Below are 25318 nucleotides of genomic sequence, written 5' to 3' on the forward strand. Positions count from 1 at the left end.
ACTTAATCTTCAGGGTGTAGGTTTTTTTCCTCAATTTTCTGAAGATAGAAAATATAAAATTATTTCCACAATAGACTTTTAAAGAAACCACTCATCAATTAAGAGTATTTGAAATTACTTCTCTTCTGTGATTCTGTGAAGCTTCTTAGAAAAAAAATATTTATAAAAGCTTACAAAATGGAAGACTTATAACTGGGGCTTTCTCAGATGTATTAAGGATAAAATGGAGTAATCTATCTAGGTCACAACTTAAAAATTAGTCTACGGAAATACAGAGACTTACTACTAGCTGGTATTACTACATTCACAGTTACAGTAGTAAAATTTGTAAGTTAACCTTTAGAGTGCCTTTTGTAAACACTCAGTTCTCTATAATGTACTGGCTTTAAAAAAAGAAACATTTTTTTCCAGTATAGCTACTGCTATTATTTAAATTGGTTAAAGTAGTGCCATTGGACAATTATTATTTTTAAGAGTCGTACTGTTCTGACAAAGTCTAGTTGTCTGATTGCAGCAAAGCTAACCTTACACATAGAGAGTCACTGTGTGAGAGGCTTACAGTGATTAAACACACTGTGTGATGCAGGAAAAGATGGATTAGTATACCCGGTGCGGGAAAAGTAAAATATTTATGCTACGCTGTGTCAGAAGAGAAAGACTGAGCAAATTAAGTAGAGGATTACCCTTTGGGAAATGAGTTAAAACACTGTTTTACACTAGTTTTATACTATAATAGACACTTTGCACTTAGGTGGAATACATTCTGAGCTCACAGTATAAATAATTCATGCTTCAGTAATAATCAGAATTGACTTACTATGAAAAGGAACATTTCCTAAAACTCACATCTCTTTTCCTCTTTCCAATCTCATTCAAAGGTGACTGAATAGTTTTGGACTTAGGAAATGGAGAATGTTAAGTGTTTCACTGCAGTTTGTAGCCATTTGCTGTTAAGAGGAAATAGCAGAGTCCAAAGCCTAAGGTTCACTGTCATGATGTCCCAATTGCTAAACACTCTTTGCATTCCTGTGAACTATTGTTTTAATAAGTGCAGCCAGGACTTGGAAAGAATCTTTATTATTCAGGTTTCCTCAGTTCTGAGCAACCACTTTTTAAGGACCAAACAGTTTACTAGACAAGAGCAGAAAGCGTTAATGACGAGATATAGTTTACCTGCACGTTCTATACATCTAAGTTTATGTTTCTCACTATTAGTTGAAGTTACACATACTCTGCATATAGCATTTCAGCCCTGGCATAGAGATACTGCGCACTAACAGGTGCCACAAGTGCCACAACACTCACTCTCCTTCAGAGTCACTTCTCTTAACTGCTAAATCGACATTATAGATCAATTTCCTTGTCATTTTTTTAAGGAGATAAAACAATGCACTGAATGTTTCTTAGATAGCAGAACGGCCCTGGGCTTACCTTACGTGGGAGCATGAAGAAGCTTCCCCACACCAAGCATGAGACTACAGGATGGGCATCATTACTTTTAACCCACAGAAATTAGGCAAGACTAAACCCTTCTGCTACTGAAAAACTGTGCTTCTGCTAAAAGTACTCACTCACAAGAGAGGTAAAATGGTGTAAGCTGGATTCCCTAAAACCTTATTTTACACTCAGTAAGCGTAAAAATAATCTAAAGGTGTGGTTTTGAGAAGCAGAGATTAAGGGCAATTTAAGTTATACCCTACTCAAGCTTGGCCCACCTCACACATAGCGTATGCTGTAGAAGACATAATATGATACAATCAAAATTACTCTGCGTATATGCTTAAAAAACCCCCAACGAAAACTTTACTAAAGATGCAAAATCAAATGATTTTAAATTCCACTTCTTTCCCCTGGTGCCCAAATGAATTCCAAACAGAGTCACTTCCTGCATTTAGAAAAGAAGCTGTAAAAGAATCAAATTTTGCATGCAGTTTCCTTTTTCCTGACTATTCTTTCAGGGTGCATTAGTTGTTTGCTTTTAAAAGCAACACTTAGAGTATTAAATGCTATCCCTAAATCACTTGTGTAAGATAGGCTTTCTTTAAATAGTTTTAAAACAGTTCACTAGCATAAATGAGGCATCCTAACAGCTATTCATGTGAGCATTACATTTCCACTTATTTTCAAGATAGGTTTTATTTTCACAAATTGATTTTTATATTGAGCCCATTGGAGGCAATTTGTAAATAGTGCTTTACAGCTGTAAAATACATGAAAAAACACAAAGGGTACTACAACAAAGGATCAGTGGGTTCATCTAGGTTATCTACTCAGGTCTCTTCTGTCCAAATTTGGGATTTTACACCATGTGTGAGCATGGACTTGATCCCTAAGTGCAGAGGAAGGACAGGAAGGAGAGTCACAGAACATGGCTGCAGGGTAACAGATCCTGCTACAAACCAGTCAGGCACATTTCCTCCAAGGGCTTCTGCCACCAGACAGATCACTCTTATTGTTCCCACTCCTCTCTCCCAAAATGAAACTAAACCAAAAGCCACAATCCAGCCTTAGCCTGTAGGATTTAATTAAAAGTAGCATTGGTCATTTTTGTGGCTGGATGAGGAACTGTACTCATCTGTTGTAAAATCAAGAATGACAGACGAGGAACCAACCAGAACATTAACACAGCCATGGAAAGGATATACAATAGAGATTTTGTGAACCCAGTAAGTTATGGGTCTACTCCAGCTCTGCTCATAGTCTGTTAGCCTGTTTGGATGAAAACATTCCTAATTCCTTTGATCTCTACTTAAGTGTGGTGCACAAGACAGGAAAGTTACTGGCAAAGTATCTGGTAAATACTCTGAAAATTCCTCCCTTCAAACAAGTCTCAACTGGAGAAACAAATTTTTTTCCAAGAGTAAAAGTGTGCAGTATTTAGCTCCAGCTACTCTGTCCAAGAGATATGAAAACGGTACCTAAAAGGCCCTTAGCTCCACCCATCATCTTAAAAATTCCTCCTGTATGCACATGATCACATCAGGATTAAAAACCTGAAGTTGAATTTTACACTTGGCTGCACTAAGATGTTTCTAACACAATGAACAACTGGTATGGTTAACTCTAAAACCCTAATATGCAGACAAAAGGAGCAAGTAAGTAAAATCAATTCAAAGTCCAGCTTGCCCTCACCTATTTCATGATGATAGTTGCAGAGAATTCTGGACTTGAGACTATTCCTGGGATTGTTGAGGCCTCAGCTGGTTACAGCAAGCAGTCCACAGAGCTGCAGCTGCAGCACTCACTTGGATACACGCAAACTAGGAACAAGCCCTAGCTTTGAGAGGGTGTGAAAGAGTCCTGTTCAGTTTGGGTGCTACATCACAAAATAAAAGTCCTTGCTGCCTGAAAGAGAAGCATTTAGACTCTTCTGATTGATGCTAGAGAAGTAATTTCTCCTACAGGCCCTCGACGAGCCTGGCTGCACCGATAGCCTGACTTGAAGTTTAACACTAAAAGGACTAATGTGAACAATGAACCTTCAGTGAGCTAACCAGGCTTTAATGATCCTTTAAGAGCAGCTAGCAATAACTGAGCAGCATAATAGCAAGTTTCCCAAAAACCGGGTCATCATGCTGGAAACAGGGGCTTGTGTGTGTGTGAGAGACAATGAGTGGAGTATTTAATTATCAGCTTCACCGTTCCAACTATTCCTGACCACAGTGGCTACTTTTAGACAATACAATGATCACAGTCAATGAGTAGCAGTCAACAGGAAATCTAAATTTAACACACGCAGTACCCAAATATTTTTAAAAACTTATTCTGCCAAAATGTCATGTAGTTACACGAGCTCTTGACTGTATGATACATGAAACATCAGATACTATTCTAAGTTCTACCTCTTCAGGAAATACTCTGAAGAATGAGTCAGTTTCAGCTAATTTCTTAAAACATAGACTGCCTCTAGAAGCCAGCTGGTAACTATTGCACATATTCTGTGTATACGTAGATACAGTTGAATTGTTAAGCTTATGTAAGTACATACAAATGTATGTTAAAAAGTCACCTCCCATACTATTCTACCATTTAACCATAGTTAACACTTACCATTAAGAAATCTTTGTCAATAATTTTATATTTAAATTGTGTTTAAACATTTTAGCACTGAAGTAGCTAAAAATAGAGGGGATAATTTAGTCTTTTGTCTCACACGTACAAATTCACTGAAGCAGAGATAATAATGAGCAGAATTGAGCTCTAAAAAGTTCTAATTTGACACTAATTGGTAATAAAAGGCAATGCAAACTTGTGTTAAACTGATTACACCCATATAGCAATATCTGCATAATGGCTTTAGCTGCTTAGCAACCAAAGTACAAGAATACCAGGTAAAATGGATTATAAACTCTGATTAGTCCCAGATGAATGTAACAGTGGCCAGCCAGTTAGGTTAATTTGCACTGTTTATCATAAATGACACTCTTCTGGGCTATTATTGCAGAAGACATTTACTTTTTTGTACAAATACACATAAGAGACTTGCTTTTACATTACCAAAGACAGTTTTGGTCACATCCTACAGTGATTCTTCTTAAATTAATTTAGGCATCATAAGCATTAACTTAAAGACATGATAAGCATATGATTCCCTTTCCTTTTGCTATTTTACACTTTCCTACACAAATAAAACAAGTAACTTGAAAAATGGAACTCAATTTTTCACCTTTTGCAATGTTCCACTTTTCCATACTGATCCTTGTACACTAAATAGTAATGTACTACTGGACTTCCAAATCCTCCATGGAAACATTTAAACACAAGCCGTGAGTAGAGGAAGGACTGAGCTTACTCTTGTTTTTTGCAGAGGGATCTAATGCAAAAAGAGGTTCAGAGATTTGCTAAAATCATGAAGGAACAGCATGACAGCTGAAACGGCAATAAAATCTCCTAAATCTTAGCTTTATAAACACCAGCTTTGCAGCATTATCCAGAGTGTGTTAGAAACAATGCACATACAAAGAAAGGAATAGTACCTGAAGAACAGTATTCACAATCTAGGACAAACCAGTAGTAAGCCACTAAGTAGAACATAACAGCTAAGGGATCAACACGGTCATAAAAGTTCCTACAGCCTGTTCCTGGGTATTCTTCAGTTCTGCCACTGTGTGTTGGTTAATCTCTTCCTTACAACAGCAGAACACAGGAAAGAAGTGAACGGCCTTGCAGGTCAGCTCAGGAGCTATACTTTGAACAGACACACTGCATGCAGATAATTGTAATTGGAAAAAATATTTTTATGGGTAGGATAACTATATTTACCCATAGTACCTGACTTTATCTTTTAATTACTTCTTTTCTCTAATAGAAATAGCTATAATGCTGACTCAGGGTCCATTACACGTTATGACACTTTACCATTCAACAGGAACATTGCTCTTTTCTAACAATACTCTCTGCTATGTCTGTGTAAAAGGCAATTTTGTTAAATAAAGTACTCTGAAAAGAGTGGGAGGGCGCTGTTTTTAAACTGACCTGACTTAATGAAGTTGAAGAGAAAAAGCAAACTGTAGATGTTAAAAGCAGTAGCTCTCTAGACTTCTAAATTTGTAATGAATTGTTGTAATAAAGTTTTCACTGTCTTAAGTAATTTTAAAACATTTTACTTATAAAGTACTTATTAGGATAATACAAATGATAGGGTGTGCACATGTATGTGTATGCATCTCATAGGATAGAGGTCTAGAAAATTTATGTACTATGAGGGTGTAAGAAGAATAAAGTGAAACTATTAATATATTTATTTTGTATAATGTCTACCTTCCATTACAAAAGACTGATTTTCACAGTTCTGAAACTTCCAGCTGCAAATAAAGTATAAATATAAGAACGCCTTCAGAGTAAATAGCTCTAGAAATATTTAAAACCTTCTTTGCCAGCTACGTGACACCATGTTGATATTGTTCCATAGTTTGTCACTGAAGCACAGTATGAGGTTGGAGTGAAGAGGACACTAAATTGGGCAGCAGTGTCAGGTAACATACTCCTTACTGCGAACACAAGGAACCAGCACACAGAAGGGCTTAAACCAAACTGGTTTGATTGAAGTTAGCTTTTGCACTAAGTAGGAACATGAGGTCCCAGGAATATTCCTTTAAAATAAGGAAGCTAGATGGGACAGGTAAAAGTAGATTCAGATATGGTGCTACTAGCTTTTGAATTTCAAAATTATTTAAAATATAGTCCCTTACTTGGCGAGATAATTATAGTATCATCTAGTAAATGATGCTGATGAAAAGTCTGCTCCATGTAAAAATCAAGTAATACTTGATCACACTTACTCTAAAAAGCATATTGGGCAACTTTTCTGCAGTGTCTTCACCTTATTACTGAAGGAAAGCTCTGCAATATATAAAGTCTAACTTATACATTCACATTTTTGGGGAAGAGGAACAAAGCAAGTAATATCATTACATAAAGTCAGCCTCTGAGACCTTTAACAATGAATACTGCATCAATCTGCCCATTAAGTCAGTGTATATGACAAATACAGAATCATAGAATGAAGTCATAGAATCAGTCAGGGTTGGAAGGGACCACAAGGATCATCTAGTTCCAACCCCCCTGCCATGGGCAGGGACACCTCACACTAGATCAGGCTGGCCAGAGCCTTATCCAGCCTGGCCTTAAACATCTCCAGGGATGGGGCCTCAAACATCTCCAGGGATGGGGCCTCAACCACCTCCCTGGACAACCCATTCCAGGCTCTCACCACTCTCATGGTGAAGAACTTCCTTATGTCCAGCCTGAACCTATCCACTTCCAGCTTTGTTCCATTGCCCCTAGTCCTGTCACTCCCTGATATCCTAAGAAGTCCCTCCCCAGCTTTCTTGTAGGCCCCCTTCAGATACTGGAAGGCCACAAGAAGGTCACCTCGGAGCCTTCTTTTCTCCAGACTGAACAGCCCCAACTCTTTCAGTCTGTCCTCACAGGAGAGGTGCTCCAGCCCTCTGATCATCCTGGTGGCCCTTCTCTGGACATGTTCCAGCATGTCCATATCCTTCTTGTAATGGGGCTCCAGAACTGGACACAATACTCCAGGTGGGGTCTTACCAGAGCAGAGTAGAGGGGGAAATCACCTCTCTCAACACGCTGGCGACACTTCTCCTGATGCAGCCCAGGATCTGGTTGGCTTTCTGGGCTGCAAGTGCACATTGACAGCTCATGTTGAGCTTCTTGTCCATCAGCACTCCCCAGTCCCTCTCCTCAGGGCTACTTTCCAGCCAGTACTGCCCAGCCCGTATTTGTGCTTGGGATTGCCTTGACCCAGATGCAGGACCTTGCACTTGGTCTTGGTGAACCTCATGAGGTTGGCTTGTGCCCACCTCTCCAGCCTGTCAAGGTCCCTCTGGAAGGATCCCTTCCCTCCAGCGTGTCTGCTGCACCACCCAGCTTGGCGTCATCAGCAAACTCTGTCCATGTTGCCAACAAAGATGTTGAACAAGGCTGGTCCCAGGACTGATCCCTGAGGGACTCCGCTTGTCACTGGCCTCCACTGGGACGTGGACCCATTGACAGCCACTCTTTGGGTGCAGCCATCAAGCTAGTTCTTTATCCATCTAGTGGTCCACCCATCAAACCCCTGTGTCACCAGTTTGGAGACCAGGATGTGGTGTGGGACAGTGTCGAAGGCTTTGCTCAGGTCCAGGTAAATGATGTCAGTTGCTCGTCCCTCATGCATTAATGTTGTGACCTGTCCATAGAAGCCACCAGGTTTGTCAGGAAGGATTTGCCCTTGGTGAAGCCATACAGATTGTGCCAAATCACCTCTTCACTATTCTTCTGTCTCAGTAGTGCCTCCAGGAGAATCTGCTCCATGATCTTACCAGGCACAGAGGTGAGACTGACTGGTCTGTAGTTCCCTGGTCCTTCCTTCTTAACTTTTTTGAAAATGGGAGTTATGTTTCCCCTTTTCCAGTCTGTGGGGACTTCCCCAGACTGCCAGGACTTTTGGAATATAATAGAGATCTTCACTTATGATGTACAGTTCTTCCTTCCGGTCCCTGCCGTTATCTTCCATGACTCCAGGAGTGTGGCTGGAGGCCCTTGCAGTGAAGACTGAGGTAAAGAAGTCATTGAGTACCTCAGCTTTTTCCAGGTCACTTGTGACCATTTCATCTGTGTCCTTTCTGAGTGGGCCCACACCTTCCCTAGTTTTCTTTTTACCATTAACATACCTGTAGAAATTCTTAGTGTTCCCTTTAACCTCCCTGGCTAGATTCAATTCAAACTGTGCTTTGGCTTTCCTCACCAGGTCTCTTGCTGCTGGGGCAGCTTCCTTATATCCCCCCCATTCTAGCTGTCCTTTCCTCCACTTCTTGTAGAGTTTCCTTTTAAGTGATAGTATGTCCAGGAGCTCCTTGCTCATCCAGGCAGGCCTCCTAGCATTCTTTCCTGCTTTCCTCTTTGTTGGTATACATTGCTCCTGGACACAGAGGAGGTGATCCTTGAATACTGACCAGCTGTCTTGGGCCCCTCTTCCCTCTAGGGCTTCGTCCCATGACACTTTGATCAGCAGATCCCTGAAGCAATCAAAATCTGCACACCTAAAGTTCAGGGTTGTAAGCTTAGAATACATCCTCCTGGTTGCCCTGAGATCTACTTGAAATATAAAATTTAATTACAGTGTGATCACTTCAGGGACCAGCTCTTCAAAGTACAGCAGCCATGGCATAGCATACAATCAAAGTGTAAGTAATTAAACACTACTGTGAAACACATTTTTGTCTCTATTGTGCAATAGCCTTTGATTCAATAAAGCTATTTTAACCACAGACCATGTTGGAATACATTTTTTTACCTGTTTTCCCACTGAACCTGAGCAAATCGGGTTGGGCATGTCCCTGCTTACTGTATAGGAGTTGGACTAGATGACCTTCAAAGGTCCCTTCCAATCCAATGCATTCTGCAATTATATGAAATCATTCAGTGACTAATTTACTTGGTACATTTTCTTTTTTTTTGTAATTCATAAATAATGTATAGCTTTAGCAGATGCATTGCTTTTGCCTTTACTTTTTTTTTTCTTTATAAAGTGTTCTTAAAAAATTGTTCATAGGCCATGCTCAAAAAAACCCTTCAATTTTTCAACTGTGGATTTTTGATTGGCTATCACTAGGCATAGTTTTTGCTGTTTGGCAAGAACCACAAGTTTACAACTTGTAACTATATAAATCACTTTACTATCAGTTCCTCTGACTTTAAGCAAAGCCACAAATAATAGTTTCTCTCTGGACATGAGATCTAGGAAGAGAGAAGATGATGAGAAGAATTTCTGTTATCTTGCTTTGATGAATGGCTTTGGAGAGAAAGCATGATGCAAAAGAATGGAGAACAGATTAGAAATACAAAAGAAAAGAAATCTCCAGGAAACCAAAGCAAGTGGCAGCAGAACCTTCTGTGTAATTCACCTAATGTAAAGCTGATCTTAACCAACGTTCTGCCACGTGATTCACACCAGGCTGCTGATACATTTATTTACAACTTGGCAGTGTGGTCTGTTCTGTTCAACGAGTTTATTCCTCAGCCCAGTACTAGCATTTTATTGCTTTCTTAATGTGAAATAATATTTATCTTTCCAAAAAGCTTTGCTGGAAGATCCTTCAGTCATAGCTTTTCTGTAATTCTCAACACATATTCATTGCAACTGCTCAACATATATAGTTTTGGTTATAATGTATGAATATGTAGGTATTTACACATGCACATATACACACTCATCTGCATCATTAGTAACTCTTAATTGTTCAAAATGCTAGTTCAATTACTGATTTGAAGTAGCAACCTTTTCCATTAAACGGACTCAAATACTCAAATGTAGTTTCTTACTGAAAAAAGCCAACAATCTGGATATTTGAAGGAAGTTGATTGCTTTTCAGGTGTTTTATTTAAAACATACTTACATACCAACATCTAAACTTATTCCTTACAGGTCGAAAACTCATCCTGCTAAAATGAATGACATATCCAGGTAGGCACAAATTAAACCTTAATGCTTTGATATAGTAAACATATTATCAGGCACTTCAAACATAAAAGATGCTGCTGTAAATAGTTACATATGATTGGTACTCTATTGGCAAGACAAAGTCACCTTGTGGGGTTATTTTTTGTCCATAAAGCTTTCTTGACAATCATGTGAAAAAAGGTCAGCTCAGCTGAATGACAAGGGAAAAATAAGAGACTACAAAATGAAAACCAGTCATATGCTGTGAACACAAGGAACATGCCATGGGAACAGTCCCTCGGTATCAGCTCTCTGCCTTTCCTTCTCCAAGCTCAAGCATATGGGTGGTATTAGCACTACAGGAAACAGTATACCTTATACCTTCCTTTTCTGAGTATTTTTTATACTACACAGCACAAGAAAACAGAAAATATGTGAGTTCTGCCAGTCTTAATTTCAGAATTCTTACTCTGAATGTTAAAAACATTTGCACTTAATTCAAGAAATGATACACCCTATTAATTTTCAGAAGAAACCCAGAAAATGGTACCTCAGTAGTTTTTCTGTGTTTTCTCCATGAGGCGTTTTTTTGTTTGGCTGTTTTGTTTCTTAAATTACACTCATTTACTGCCATCTCCTGGTACTTACTGGGTAATTGCAGTTACGCTACTTAATAGCAGTCAGTATTCCTATTCAATACTACTGAAATGCCAAAGGCTTCTCAAAAATATTTTCACAATATTGCTGTACTTTCGTGTTGCTCTCTTTTATTCTGGAAACAGTGAATATTGTTCCTTGGGCAAAAAAAAAATGGTAAAAGGCTTACGTATCTTACCTTCGTCTGGAAGCAGCAGTAAAGTTGTGTTAGGTATGGGTGTTTCCGTGCTAATGCCAGAATTCTCTTTTCTGTCATTGTACAGTCTACATCGTCATCCTGAAGTATGACGTCTTTCTTCAAAACTTTCACTGCATATACTTCATCTTTTCCTTTCAGCTCAGCTAACATTACCTAAAATGAAGAGAAAATACATTTGCACATGAGCAATGTATGAGATGCCATAAATTCAGGGTTACATGTGAGTTTGCACCAGAAATAAACAAGACAGTTATATACTTGGCAGAATGAAGTTTTATATATATCTATATAGTTATATGGAATGAAAGCAAAGTAATGTTATTTTAGAAAAACTTACCCCTGGTGTTTAAATCTGAAATAGACAGTATCTATTTTGTTAGTTAAGAAAGCAGAAGATAAAAAAGTTTTTATCCCCTCACTTAAGTATCTTAATGAGTACCTATCGGTGAGATCTCAGAAACTAAAAAAGAAAGAAGTTGATATTGAACAGAAATTTATTTCCTACTTTATCTCCCATTTTTGGTAGTGAGATTTTTGTGTGATGAACTTAGTATGCAATCCCGTGTGCCATTCCAGACGCTTTAAAGTTATTGATTTTAACTGCTAGTACTGTTTGAGGTTCAAGCTCTATACTCTGTTTAAGGTAATTTCTGCCCTGGAGCCACGGTAATCTTCAGAGAAAGGATTAGAAAACAGGGAGACGAAAGAACTATTTCAGCCCTGTCCCCCTGCATCTAGAGCTCCTTTAAATCAAGGAAGGAGGAGCGTACCTGTGAAAGAGATTGACATCTCAGTCTTCTTTGATTCCATGGTGCACAGCATTGTGAAAAGAAAATCTATAGGCCCTGTCAATACAGCAATGCCCCTTCCACTCTCACCAATTCCCTACTGTGTGAAGGTACCTGGTGAGTTATACCTTTGCTGTATATGTGGTATTTTGGGCAGCTGCCTAACGCTCTTGCATATCTGAGTGGAAACGCTGGAGTTCTGCCTCCTCCAGCCAGTAATGAGCAGATGCACTGACAAAGAACCACAAACTGTTCTGTCAAATAAGTAAACTTCAACTGGGTATTATCTAGAAAGGGAATGAACTTAGAATGCCGCATTAGTACCGGGCTGTTTTTTCCCTCTTGACCACAATTAATTATCTTGTTGAACACTATGTATGTAACTCTATGCATGTTTTCATTACCAATGTCCTCAAATAGCAAAACATTGACATTTTGTTTCAAACGACTTGACTCCGGTTAGCAAAGTGAGCTAAAGTACAGAAAACGTCAGCTGATTTGGAGGCTGACAATCCAGATCTGGGGACTAAAAGTTCCTTTCACCCAATGAGTGGAAGCACTTTGCTGAATGTCACTATGACTACAGTCAGAAAAAGCCTTCCCATCAGTAAAAAACCAAACCAAACCAAACAAAAACCAAACAAACAAACAAAAAACCCCCCCAAAAAAACCCACCAAAAAACCCAAAGCTACCAACCTTGCCAAAGCTGCCTTTCCCTAATACTTTAATGAAGTTGAACTCTTCAAGGCCTATTCGCTTGGTCTGGGCCTGTTTGACCTCTCCGTTTTCACCATTCTCCCCAGGTTTGTTAAGCTGGTTGTCTGTTGATGTTGTAGCAGTTGCTCTGTGTTCCTCTCCTCGATTGTCAAATGATAACGCTTTCCTAATATTGTTTTCCAGCTCTTTGATTTCTGTAGAAATGTGATAAAAAGGTGTTTGTTTTAAACAACCATCAGAAAAACTGCCTGTGTTAGTCTGTATCAGTTTTCAGAAAGGCCATTTAGCAACCTTGAATACTGTGTTGAACATTGTGGGGTTAAGAACATCTATTTAGCAAACTGCTTTTCTACCTTACAGCAATCAGCCCTTCTCCAACAGGAAGACTGGCCTTTTAAAATGAAGCTAAGAGAATGACATATACAAAACATGAAAGAGAAGTCAGAATAGCAGTTGTTTTAGTGATTTTGTGTGTTCCTGTACCACAGAGAAGTACTTTTTTTTGAATAATCATATCTTCCTGCAGCATTTACTCATCTTCCTGCTTAAGTGTTTTCAGTTGGATCTTTGAGAGTTCAAAGGATAGTTGAGTGTCCCAGACCTTGAAGTCAACAAGAATGCAGCATCTTACTCAGCTCCAGCTGTTACCAGATGCCTGCTGATAACATATTTGAGCACTTCCTAGTGCTGCTTCGGGCAGCAATTGTGTAGATATGCTAAACAGAATGAATGTTTCTCTCTGTTAAATACAGTGACTCGGGTGACTAACAGACCCTGGGGTCTGCCTTGAGCTCTTGCATAGTACTTCTGCCTGATAGCCTTGGAAGGAACAGCATTACTGCACAGCTACAAAAGTGAAATTTAAGAGGGTATTTAGAAAAATTCTTTCTTCTTAATTGACACAAAAGATGAACTATTAAAAAAATATTATTTAATTAAAATACTGCCTGTGAAACCAAAAGACTGACAAATTTAAATGATTTCTGGAATAGAGCCTTACAGTACTTATTACCACAGACCGCTGAAAGTATCATCCTTGAAAATAATACTGAGAAGTTTCTCAACTGTAAATAATTTTCAGAGACTTTGACACAAAAGTATCCATCTTCCTACATCTTGGCATAAAGGTTTTTTGTTCATCAGTTTGCACGTACGATGGTACACAAGACATTTCACAGATATCTGATTTTTTAAAACAGCAGTCAGATCAAATTCAGAAATTGCTGATCAGATGCATGTTCTGGCAAGTCAGGTCATATCAGTGAAGATATGCCTGAATCTATGCATGAAAAAAATCACTGAAAGGAAACATGATTTTACAAAGTCTCTAGAGACAGCACAGGCATGCTGGCATAGCCTAACTAGATGGAAGTTTTTATTATCACAAACGTTCAACCTGGAATTGCACAGAGGCAATTTTATTTATTTTACTAAGAGATAGAAGTTTTCTCAATAAATAAAGGTTCTCTCAAGGTCTGTGGTTCTATTTCAAATGTCCTCACTCTTATAGTACATAAAGGTATTTTTTTAGGCAAGGACTCGTCTAGTACACTTAATATTTTAAGATGACTGTTTTACAGTTTTCCCTATAAAAGCAACTTAATTTCACAGACAAACAAAATGAGAAGTAGGTCTTTTTAAAAAAGTTTTGCAGTTCATAAATTTAATTGCTTTTTTACTCCACATAAAGAAGGAAAATTCAATACACAGCACAGACACAATATGCATCCGTTAGGAAATAAAAAGACATATCCGACCTTGATCGCATGGTGAAGTTGGTGCTGACTTTGACCTATCTTCTTCTGATGAAGCGCTTCCAGGAACTGGCTGTTGAGTCTCTGCACCTGCAATTAGCTAAGAACAATTCCAAAAGGTGCACTCAGATATGAGATCCTTCATGCCAAGAGGAAATATAAATTAACAACATTAATTTATAGGTAGAAGTATGGATTCTCATTGTCAGGACATTAACCATACAGGAGATGACACTGCATCAAATGGAGAGCATAAACCAAGGAAGAACTGGCAACGGAAAGAAAAATAGGTTCTTAAGATGCAATAAATGTAATAAGCACAGCCAGCAAGTGGGAAGACTTTGAATATTGACCAGAAGGCTGTGCAAAAGTCTATCTGGTAAATATATTTAACTACAACAAGTATCAGCAAGCACTGCAAACTAACCCATGCAGTAACAACATGGCATCACATTTTCCCAGGAATTTTGCTAGTATTTTTAAACAGTATGCATGGGATACAAGTGTGCAATAATCTGGAAAATGAACAGAGCCAAACGTCATTGTTTTAAGAAACCAGGTGGGCTTACAAGAAAGCTGTGAGGAGACTGTTTACAAGGGCATGTAGTACTAGGACAAGAGGCAATGGTTTTAAACTATAGTGGAGTAGATTTAGATTGGACATTAGGAAATTCTTTACTGTGAGGGTGGTGGAATGCTGGAACAGGTTACCCAGGGAGGTGGTGGAGGCCCCATCCTGGAGACAGTCAAGGTCAGGATTGACAGAGCTCTGAACAACCTGATCTAGTTGGGGATGTCTCTGCTTTCTGCAGAGGAGTTGGACTAGACGACTTTCAAAGGTCCCTTCCAACCCAATGAGTTCTATGATTCTATGATTTATTTCTTTAAGTGAGAGCAATGGGTCTGTTGTCACAATCACACAAATAGAAAGTGTGGCCAAATTCTGATACTGGCTACATAAACAATCCAGAATAATTCCATCAGCTTTGGATGTAACTGTGGTGACCTATGCTTTTTATTCTAGAACAGTCTAGTTCTTCATGTAAGTGTGATGATTACTCTAGAATCATCATCCGGCAACCAGCTCCTTTTCACAAGAATCAGCATGTTGGTCATTTATCTGCACTTATAATATTATAGAGTAGCACTGTGTCTCAATACAATACTAATTCTGAACCAAGGAAACATTTTTGGTTTTACAAACTCTTGTGCTACCCACTTTCTTTCCGTCAAATGTTATTCCTCAAAATTAAAAAAAAAAACAAGGAAGTCCTTCCAGATTCTACACAGACTCCAGCTTGCAAAACTGTAGCAGGTCAAAATAAATTGTGAATCAAAATTCAGAAGAGATGATTTGTGCTTACAAATCAAAAGCCAGTCTTAGCTCTGTACTGACTAAAAAAAATTTATTTGCAAGTCAAATGAGTGGTACTGAAGACCAGCTAATAAAGTTACAGTAAGCCATGCTTATCTCACTTTTTTTAATGTGACACTACATAGTAGAATTACCTTTTTCCTCCTCTGCCCACTGTTAGTGATTTTATCTGGAGTGACTCCAAGATCTGCAAGGACTTTAGCTATGCCTCTAGCGTCCACTCCACAGTTTGGTGCCACATTTGTTTCACAGCGTCGATGTACATTCATCTTGCAAACTGCAATGAAATGTAAAGTTGTAGAATAAATTAAATACTACCTTGGCATGCATTTTCCTTACTTAAATCAGACCTTTTTGGACTTACCAATAAATTTTTTCAAATAAATGAAATTACAGTAGAAAAATACTTAGCTGAATTTATGGTGACTCATCAATCCTAATACAGAATTTCTAGCCTGTTTAGAATTCTTCTGCTGTGATAATGTCAAATAGTGATTTCATGCAGTACTCAGAACAGACACAGGAGCAAATGAAAATATCTAACAATCTCAGTAAACCTTAAATAAAATTTGAATTAGAAGAAAAGTCCTTCATAGCTTGGATGTAGCAGTCCACTTCTGCTCTCATAATCAAAGCACAAAGGTAGTTCCTCAGGTATTACTACTACTTCTTACTCTATTTTACTCAAGTATATTAACTCCGCATGTAAGCAGGCATAAAACCACAGTGGTTTACGTTTTAACAAGTCTTTGGCACTGTTAGACAGTCTCTTTCTTTCAGTAGCAATCCATTAATAAGCAAAGGGCTCTTAAATATCATCTCCTGAAACTAGCTCACTAGTAAGAGGAAAAAAGGTTATATTGCTTCCAGGATACGGGGTATGAACAAGATCACATAGCTCCATTAAAAGTAGCACAGCATGGATTTGTTAGTAGCAGATGACGTATAGTATCTTAGACTTCACTGCCCTCTTGTGGAGCAAGGCATCAGGAAAGCAAAATTGCAAGCATAATTAAGTACTAGATTAGCGTTCAATTGCTCATATTCCTAATTTCATTACTTTTCAGAGAAAAAAAGAAATACCTTAGAAGTATGCATTTATAAAGCTGTATTTCATTACAATGTTCATCAAGAATGATTTCACTTGTATAAGCCTAAAAGAAACAAATGACATTTTCCTCTAAGACCATGCACAGGCACTGTAGCTGCAGCAGTAACCATGTGCTTTGGAAAGCAACTGTCTTTCCTTTTCAAATATGTTTCAGAAGCTCACAAGAAGAGCAAAAAGAAATTGTTACACATGTCATTTTTTTCAGTGATGAAAGTTCAGTGGCAAGTAAAACGTTTGACCTATGATGCCTAACAGTGGACACGGAGAAAGTGGACTGCTTGAAATAAAGCAGGCAGAAAAATTTGGTACAGTCCAACTTCATGAATGTTCTTTGTAAAAAGAAGCACAGGAATAAGCAGTGAAACAACAGAAGAAGAAGAAACCTCTGGAATATACTCTGTTTGGAGGTGTTAATAACCACGCTAGGCAAGCAAGTACATCACTGAAGAAGGGAGCATTGCTCAGCACTTGCTAAGAGAGGAAACAAAGCACGGAGAAAATACAATTTATAGCTCAGGTGGGTTCTAGATTTTATGCACACAACACTTCATTTTTATAGGCACTAATTTTATGAATGTGAAAAATGCAACACTGGCTCTCTGAACTATTCTTTCTACGCATCTGCTACACAGAAAACAAATACACATGAGAAATAACATGATTTTCTACACCAAAGAGCAAATGAACCTCTCTAGTACTTCAGAGAGAATACAGAAGTGAACCAATACACTCACAGATTAAGTGGAGAGATACTACAGCTCTGATTAAAATTCAGAGGGAAAATAACCAAACAGGTTAAACTGAAAAAATTTTCTGTGAATGTATCTCCACCATAATTAAGATAGCACTTGAACATAATCTGCAATATTAGTAAAGTAATAGTATTTAGTCTAACATTTTTTAACTGATCACTTGCTAGAATCACAAGGAAAGGCTTGAACTTCAGAATGCCCTCAGTGTGTATTATTTTGCTATGAAAGAAATTTCTTCTTTCTCTTGCTGCTCAGCAATTTGCGACATGAAACATTAGGTCTGGCCTTCACCTATAGTTATGTCTCATCTAAATACTGCAGAAGATCTATTTCATAGACTACATGTTTATACATACACATGTGACTCCATGTTTCTGCAGCTGAGAAGCGTACATAATGTGATTTTTTCTATTTATGAAGCCAGACCTACCCATTTGCAAGGGTGTAAAAAAATGAAAATACTTGTGATTCCATTAGGTACTACTTTCTAACAATCTGGCAACCCACATGACATCATTCCCATCAGCATACTAATTGAAGTATTTTATTTACTATTCCTAAAATACTACATTCCTTTGAAGGTGTTTGTACTATTTTCTCCCCTATTTAGAGTATATACATCTGCTTGAAACAAGGAGATATAGAACCAACCACCTCTGTTAGCCAGCTAACGCAACAGGAATGCACCATCCAGCAGCATCTTCAGAGCACACAGTCCTTAAACTGCAGAACAAAATGAATCCTTTGTTTTCTGGAATAGAGGGACTAGGCAGACCATCACAAAGGATGTTTTATCTAGATATCAGAATATCTCATTTGCTGGATATGGGCACACAGGACTGGTTCTGACTAGCCTAGCCAATACATAATAGTAATTTTTGAAGATGGTATTAAAGCAAAAAGCAGATGGAATAATGATGTTAAATAAACATCATCACAAACTTGAAAACACAAAAGGCATATAGGATGAAGGCATGTGGAGCCCCACGCTCTCAACTTTCTGTCAACTTCTAATTTCTTACATGGCAGTAAACCTACACAGCAGCAAGTGCAAAATGTGTTTCTGCGTTCTGTCCTTTGCATCTGATATCAACTGGTGTTGTGGACAGGGTAAGTGCCATTCTCTAACCGTAATGGCAATCCCTGCAGCAGTCTGCTATTTACATTCTATTCATTTCTGTATATGCTGGAAAAGACACAATTACTTGAACTCTTCCCAAGTCTTCAAGCCACTCACAAAGAACAAGAAAAGCTCTGAAGTGGCAATCCTTACCTTTGCATTGTAAACCTTGTCTCAAAAGACCCCAGAGCAATGAACCACAGTGGTCACAGAAGGTGGGCACTTTGTAGTTGTGAATGCTGAACTTGTGAGGCATATTGACACTGAAACGCTGGGATCCCACTTGCTGAAAGAGGAGAGCACAACATATTTAATTCTAATTAATTTCTTTCTGATCAGCATATGCCAAGGCCCCACTATGTTTTGAAATCATTCAGAATTCAAACAAGATTAAATAGATCTGTGCTCAGATAATGATCTTTGCATTAGATATACTGCATTAGATATACCAGAGTTCTCACTGTTTGGAGAAAACGGATGGAAGGGCTGCTGTTGTCCATGAGATAAAGACTAAAGTCTCCTTCCTAGTACTTTGGGGAACAACAAATGGATAGCTATCAGGAAAGATTTCTTAACATGGAAGGCAAGGAAGTCACTCCCAATTGTTTCAGGAGCAAGACAGTAAACCAATACAGATCTAAGAATTAGAAATACATCACAACTCCTTTACTTTTTCATATCAATGATAAACTGTGTTCAGGTATTCCAAGGTATATACTCTCACTGATACATTTTTAGAGTGGCCTCTGCATAGCAGAGGGTTTATTTCAATGTTTTTCTTTTACTTTCCTACTACCACTGGCTTCTCTCCAAAGATCTAGTACCCCTTCTAAACAATGAGACCATTATATCAGTAAAGCATACAAGTCTCCACCAGTCTGGAGCCTGGAAATATAAAGATTTATACAAGATTTTGTATCTTCCTGTGAGTACTATGCAAAAAACAGCACTAGTCAAACACAGTCCTTCATCATAATCCTATGCACATGATCAAGTTTTGGATGTGAAGTACTGGTTTTGAACCAGATATTAAAGAATCCTTCTAGTATCAAAAATGGTAGTGGAGAATGGAAGAATCTCAGTCAACTTTGTATCAAAGCTAAAAAAGTAGCTTAAAATCATTACATAAAAGTCTGATTGTAATTTAAAGCTAGTCTTTTTGAGAATATAAATTTAGATTTTAAAAAAATAAATCTAAGAAATGTACTTTTCCTGTGTGGCCAAGGAACTGGGATCACCCACAGGCTACCCCACCTTATCCTATCACGAAAGACAGCCCTTCCTATTGCACAAAACAGAAAGTGACAGTGAGCATCAATTTGTTTTCCTGCTACAAGACAAACAACAAACATCCATATAAGGTAAAGCATTCACTGGTTACAGTTGAAGGCTACAACTAAGTAAAAACCCATAAACCCTATACTTCCCCAGCTGTCCCCTATCAACCCAGTCATAAAAGATGCCCCAAAGCTGAGGAGTCTTGAACACTACAGCAGTCACATCACTTCCTGTTGCATGTCTGTCCACAGAAATCAATGCTAATTTCCTAACCAAGCGTAAAACAACCTTCTTAGCTGAGAAAGACTTTTAACCCAAGTGAAAGGATTGCTTTGTCCCCTCTTCTGATCCAGAGCTGAACATGGTGTTGGCAGATATATGTATTTACTTCCCTGACAGTACAGTTCCAAAGGCATCTAATTGCATCTTCAGGTGATGTCTTCATTTATTTAAATGCACGATAACATAAAGCACACAGTGTTAATTCTATGAATATGCAAAAGGTTGCTAGAGGTAGAGAATAATTATGCTGGGAAATCTGTGATGCAGTGCCTTGTGTCATCACTACTGGCTTATACAATATCCATGGGCATTTTCAACACAGAGATGGTTTTTGTTCCACATTTTAACAGTTTTGATGGCAATCTTTGTTGAAGTGAGACTTTGCAAGCAAATTCTGGGCTTTCTTTTTGGTTGATGCAATATACTCACGCATACTGCTTATCCTATCAGCTGCTAATGACCCAGCATGCAAAATGCATTTAAGTGATAAACAGTCTCAGCCTGTTTCTTTAAGAAACAGAATTAGAAAACTGGTATTAACTCAGAAATGGAGGGTGTTAAAAAAAGTATTGGAAAGACCTTGCTGAGACTATGAGCATTAAGACTCTATAAAAAGTGTACTAATTAGAAATAAATTGCTGAACAATAATTTCCACGTAAATGAAACTGTTGTGGTAATCTGTGATTCCAAAGTAAATGCTACATTACTTTACAACCAGAAGGGCACAAAAAGTTTGTTAACATTTATTGACCAACAGAGCAGATGACACTACTTTGAACAGATTAAAGACAGAATTTTATCTAGAGAATTTATTTTATAAACATTTACCTCATCATGAGTTTCCTGTTTTTTTAAGCCAGCACATTTCGTTATTATAAGTTCATGGCATCTCTTGTGGACTACACAAGTGCAAACTATAAACAAAAGACAGATAAAAGAATGAGTTTTCATGAAGCAAAAGACTCATCTCAGAAAACTAGAAATGCTGGGACTTTAAAGGCTGCCAGTGACTTGGTGAATCAAATCCTTGATGAAGTAAGACTGGGAAACAAAGGTAGAAGATAATGGACTTCAGGAGAACAACGAATTGTAAGAGAACTACAGCATATCTGCCAAAATCTCAGTACATTAAACTACAAACTACCTTTTGAAATATTAACCACACTTTTTCTCCATTTTTACATATTTGATTTATCTGATGAAGTCCATGACATGCATATCCTAGAAGACACAATGGCAAAACACAATTCCTGTCTTAAGAGCTCCCAGTGGAAAAAAGACATAAAGATAATTCATTGCAAAAGTCAAAGAACAGAAAACCAAAGTCGAACATTCTTTCTGTAACATATTTTCATAAGCTGATAACAGGAAAAAGGTTTCAGGAGCAAAAAGTGCTTTGTCAATATTCATACTGATTACTTAATCAATGAGTAACTTTTGCATACAAGACAGATTGAAAGATTGAAAATTACAAGGTCTATCATACTGCAAGATTCAAGGTCATTCAGTGATAAAAAACCTGCAGAGCAAAATAATTACTTTTGTTTTCTTCTAGTATTGGTCATTGTTGCAAGGAAGAAAAACCAGAACTCAAAGAATCTCAGTAATTCTTACAGTGGACAGATCAATTATTTGCATTTATTTATTTACAATGAGATTTCATCAAGTCTTTTGTAACTGAAAAAAAGTATTTGTTTACTTGATTTTTTTCTACTTGTCTGATGAAAATTAAGTAGAAAAACATCATCCCAAGAGATGACTGCATAAAAAATTAGGAGTATAAGAAACTGGCTTAAAAATGAAGCAGTTCTGTAGTCTTTCCTATAACCTTCTCTAATGATGACCTCTATAATTATCTCATCTATTTAATTACAGTCTTAGCAATTACTTGGCATTTTTAAACAAAGAATCTTAAGCAGAATAAAAAATTCAAAATTTTAAAATACATGAAGGGCTAAATTAAACCAACATCTGCACATATGACCCCCTTCATTGAATGCACATCAAGAGACACCTAGGATCTGCTGTTAAGTGATGTTAACTCTGCTTGTACTTTATATATGATGTTTAAGGAACACAGTTTTGAAAAATCTTACTGTGACTTGCTGTAAAGATTATATCTTTGGTAAAATAAGCTTATCCTGACCATGTTCTGCTAAATTCTTGCACATATACAATACCTGATGAAAATATCATGCATATTGTAATACATACATTCAAACTGTCCTCTTGTAGATTTGCTCTTACCTTGACATTGATATCCCTGTTTTCCTATTACACCCCTGAAAATAAAACAGTGTTTTAGAAAATGAAGACTATGTATTTATAAAAAACATTTTTTCTTCTCCTTACTGGGCATGTACAAGTTTAAAGAAATCAATAATCTCACAACTGTATGCCTAAACTGAGATAAGTTCAAAGTAGGAATCATATTTCAGCTGTTAAGAAGTAACAGGTAGAACAATAGGCTATAGAGTACAAAGTAAAGGCACATTTACTACAATAAAATAGGCAAAGCTGAAGGGTACATAGAGAGGGAGGCCATAAGATGGTAAAATAGTCATCAAGCAGGCCTCTAGATAGACAGAACATTGAATTTGCCAATACTGTTGCTTGAAATCACCTTAGCTAATGTAAAGCATAACCTACAGGCATTTCTTAGAGAAATGTAGTTTGTGTGCAATTCACATCATCTCACATTAAGAAAGACTGATTCAGTACAGATTCTTAGGATGCACTAAATATGGATTGCATCAGAACTTAGGTGCATTAAGGTGCAAATAAGAACCTTTACGTAACTTTGGAAAACATGAATAGAATTGCTGAAAAACTACTGGAAATGGAATGTCTCTGCCACTTTTGCCTATCTGAGTGAGTACTCAAAACTAAAGTAAACAATTTCTAAAAGGTAGTTCTAGACATCCATTGCAATAATAAAGACCCATTACACTGAACACCAAAAACCTTGATCATTCAAACTGTAATACCCCCATATTCCATTAAGTTCAGTGGGATGTATAGGAGCTCGTCATTTCCTAGGAGGAAGATGGGAATACTCTAGCAAAGAATTTAGTGATCTTGGCAAAATGGTCTAATTTAGGTCTAAATTTACACTTAGGCACCTACAGAACACTAGACAGACTGTCTACCTGGAGTTCATAATGTGTACTAGACAGGAAGAGATTGGACTTTGTGGCTCAAAGGAGAAAAAACACAAAGTAAAACAATTTCTAGTATTTGTGATGGAAATGTAACAGTCTTGAATTATCATCTGCAAAACTGATGACAGCTTAATATTAAAACGAAGAGGAAAAGAACTACTACTGTATGCCATTTATACTTCATCAGAACAGAAGGGTATGTTAATTCCTCAATTCAAAGTTGCAAATAAAGCGAAGCAGCTTCATACCATATAAAATCTCTGCAGTGCGAACAGTATGTTGGTTGTCTAAGATAAGTGGCCATAAACTTGTGTCCATTAACCTGATGTACTCTGCGCCGCACAGCACCCTGCCGCTTCCTGGGGCGCATACGCTCCCGGAACACACGTTCTTCATTGTCTTTGGGTGCTGAAACAGAGGAAAAAACAAGAAGCATTGACTGTATCAGACACAAACATGGGAAAACTCAAACGCAGCACATAAGCAGATACTCTCCAAAATGAAATAATCGTCTCTACCTAGCTGTGAAAGATAACTTTCCTGACCTGTAGGTTACTTTTTCCTTCTTAAGTATCAGTTAAGCGCAGGGTTTTCATTGACTAGTACAGGAACTTCTGACCTGGGGGCTCTTTAGCCTGGAAAAAGAAGACTGAGATGGGATCTTATAAATGCATATAAGCACCTAAAGGGTGGAAATAACAAGGATGGGTCTGGGGTCTTTTCAGCGGTGCCCAGTGATAGAATGAGGGGCAAAGGATACAAACTAGAACACAAGAGGTTTCACTTGAACTTAACGAAAAAGGAAAAACTTTATTTTGAGGGTGACAGAACATGGGACCAGGCTGACCAGAGGTTCTGGAGTCTTTCTCTGGAGACTTTTAAAACGGAGGTCCTTTTCAAGCCCTACAATTCTGTGATTCTGCAAACCTTCATCTGTAAATTCATGCTAAGCTAGGAGTAATTCTTCTGCGCTTTATCTACATTAAGCACGCTGACAACCTCTTTACCAGTAATGACAACATTATTTTCTCTAAACAGCTAGGACTTTTTTTTAATTTGATGTTCAAGGGGCAAAAAGACCAAAAAAAATTCCCAACATCCCCATCTCTCCATACAGAGAGAGTTCACACATGTGCAAGAAAGGTAAGTGAAAAAACATATCGAGCAGAACAAAAAGTCCATCCAGAACTGACTACTTCATAGAATTCCTGAACTTCACGCTCTTACAACCGACTTTGATACTGGTAAACTTCCAGCAAAATGTGAGGTTTAATGGTTGAGGATGGATATATTTGGAAAAAATCTTCCAGAGTGCACTGGGACTTTTTTTCTCAAGGCTTTGTTTTGAAAAGTATCACTAACAGCACCATAGTATTCTATATGCATACAGCAAAAGCTGAGGATGAATTAGCACTGAAGAATAGCACACAGTCGTCAATGAATGACAGATTTTACAAGCATTCCTTGAGCCACTTACATCACTGCAAGACAGTATCAAATTTGGAGGGAACCACATTCAGTAATCCATTGCCAAGTGAATCTATGCACTCACTACTTTGAAAAGTATTTAACACTTGTTCTCTGAATTGCAGCTACCCTGAATCACTATAATGGTCTAATTTCCATCTGTTGAAAGCTTTTCTGTACATGAATGATTTCTCCACGCAACAGTAGAGTATTTACCAATAACAAATAAAATTTAGCAGTCTCAAATTATTGTACAAACACTGAAATAAATTCTATTTGTGAAGGCTGTAAAATTAAAAGGTATTGATTTAGGAATTCCTGTAAAATGGTCTTAAATTAAGCCAATGCATGGATATCCTGCAAAAACACAGAACACAGACCCGCAAATCAAGATCTATTTCTGCACATCAAGGGCTAAAACCCATGACACTAGTGAATTCAATTATGCACTAAAAAGCCTAAGCTCCTTACACACGAACATCTTATAAAACCTTCATATTCAGCATGGGTTATCATCCTAAGAAGACACATCTGTGGGATGGCCAGAATGACATTACTTTTCTATTCTAAGTGAGCTTTCAGTAAACAAACATTGACTTATACATAAAAGTATTCCCCTTATTTACACCAAAGAACAATCAAAAAGCAATGGCTCTAGGTCTGCCTTCAAGAGATAAGAAGTACCAACTAGATATCAATTTTGTTTATT

General features: G+C 37.7%; 1 protein-coding gene across 1 annotated transcript in view; it reads right to left on the bottom strand.

Annotated features, from left to right (window-relative positions):
* Positions 1-25318, bottom strand: part of PRKCE (protein kinase C epsilon) — a 291359-nt gene that overhangs the window by 84046 nt on the left and 181995 nt on the right. The window contains exons 3-10 of the mRNA XM_054399123.1: positions 23391-23550; positions 22229-22263; positions 20810-20895; positions 18574-18706; positions 15572-15714; positions 14066-14162; positions 12288-12502; positions 10782-10955 (exon numbers count right to left, since the gene is read on the bottom strand). Coding sequence (XP_054255098.1) covers positions 10782-10955; positions 12288-12502; positions 14066-14162; positions 15572-15714; positions 18574-18706; positions 20810-20895; positions 22229-22263; positions 23391-23550 — 1043 coding nt within the window. The remainder of the gene's footprint in view (positions 1-10781; positions 10956-12287; positions 12503-14065; positions 14163-15571; positions 15715-18573; positions 18707-20809; positions 20896-22228; positions 22264-23390; positions 23551-25318) is intronic.

The sequence above is a fragment of the Indicator indicator genome, chromosome 2 (genome assembly GCF_027791375.1).
Source record: "Indicator indicator isolate 239-I01 chromosome 2, UM_Iind_1.1, whole genome shotgun sequence".
Taxonomy (NCBI): Eukaryota; Metazoa; Chordata; class Aves; order Piciformes; family Indicatoridae; genus Indicator; species Indicator indicator.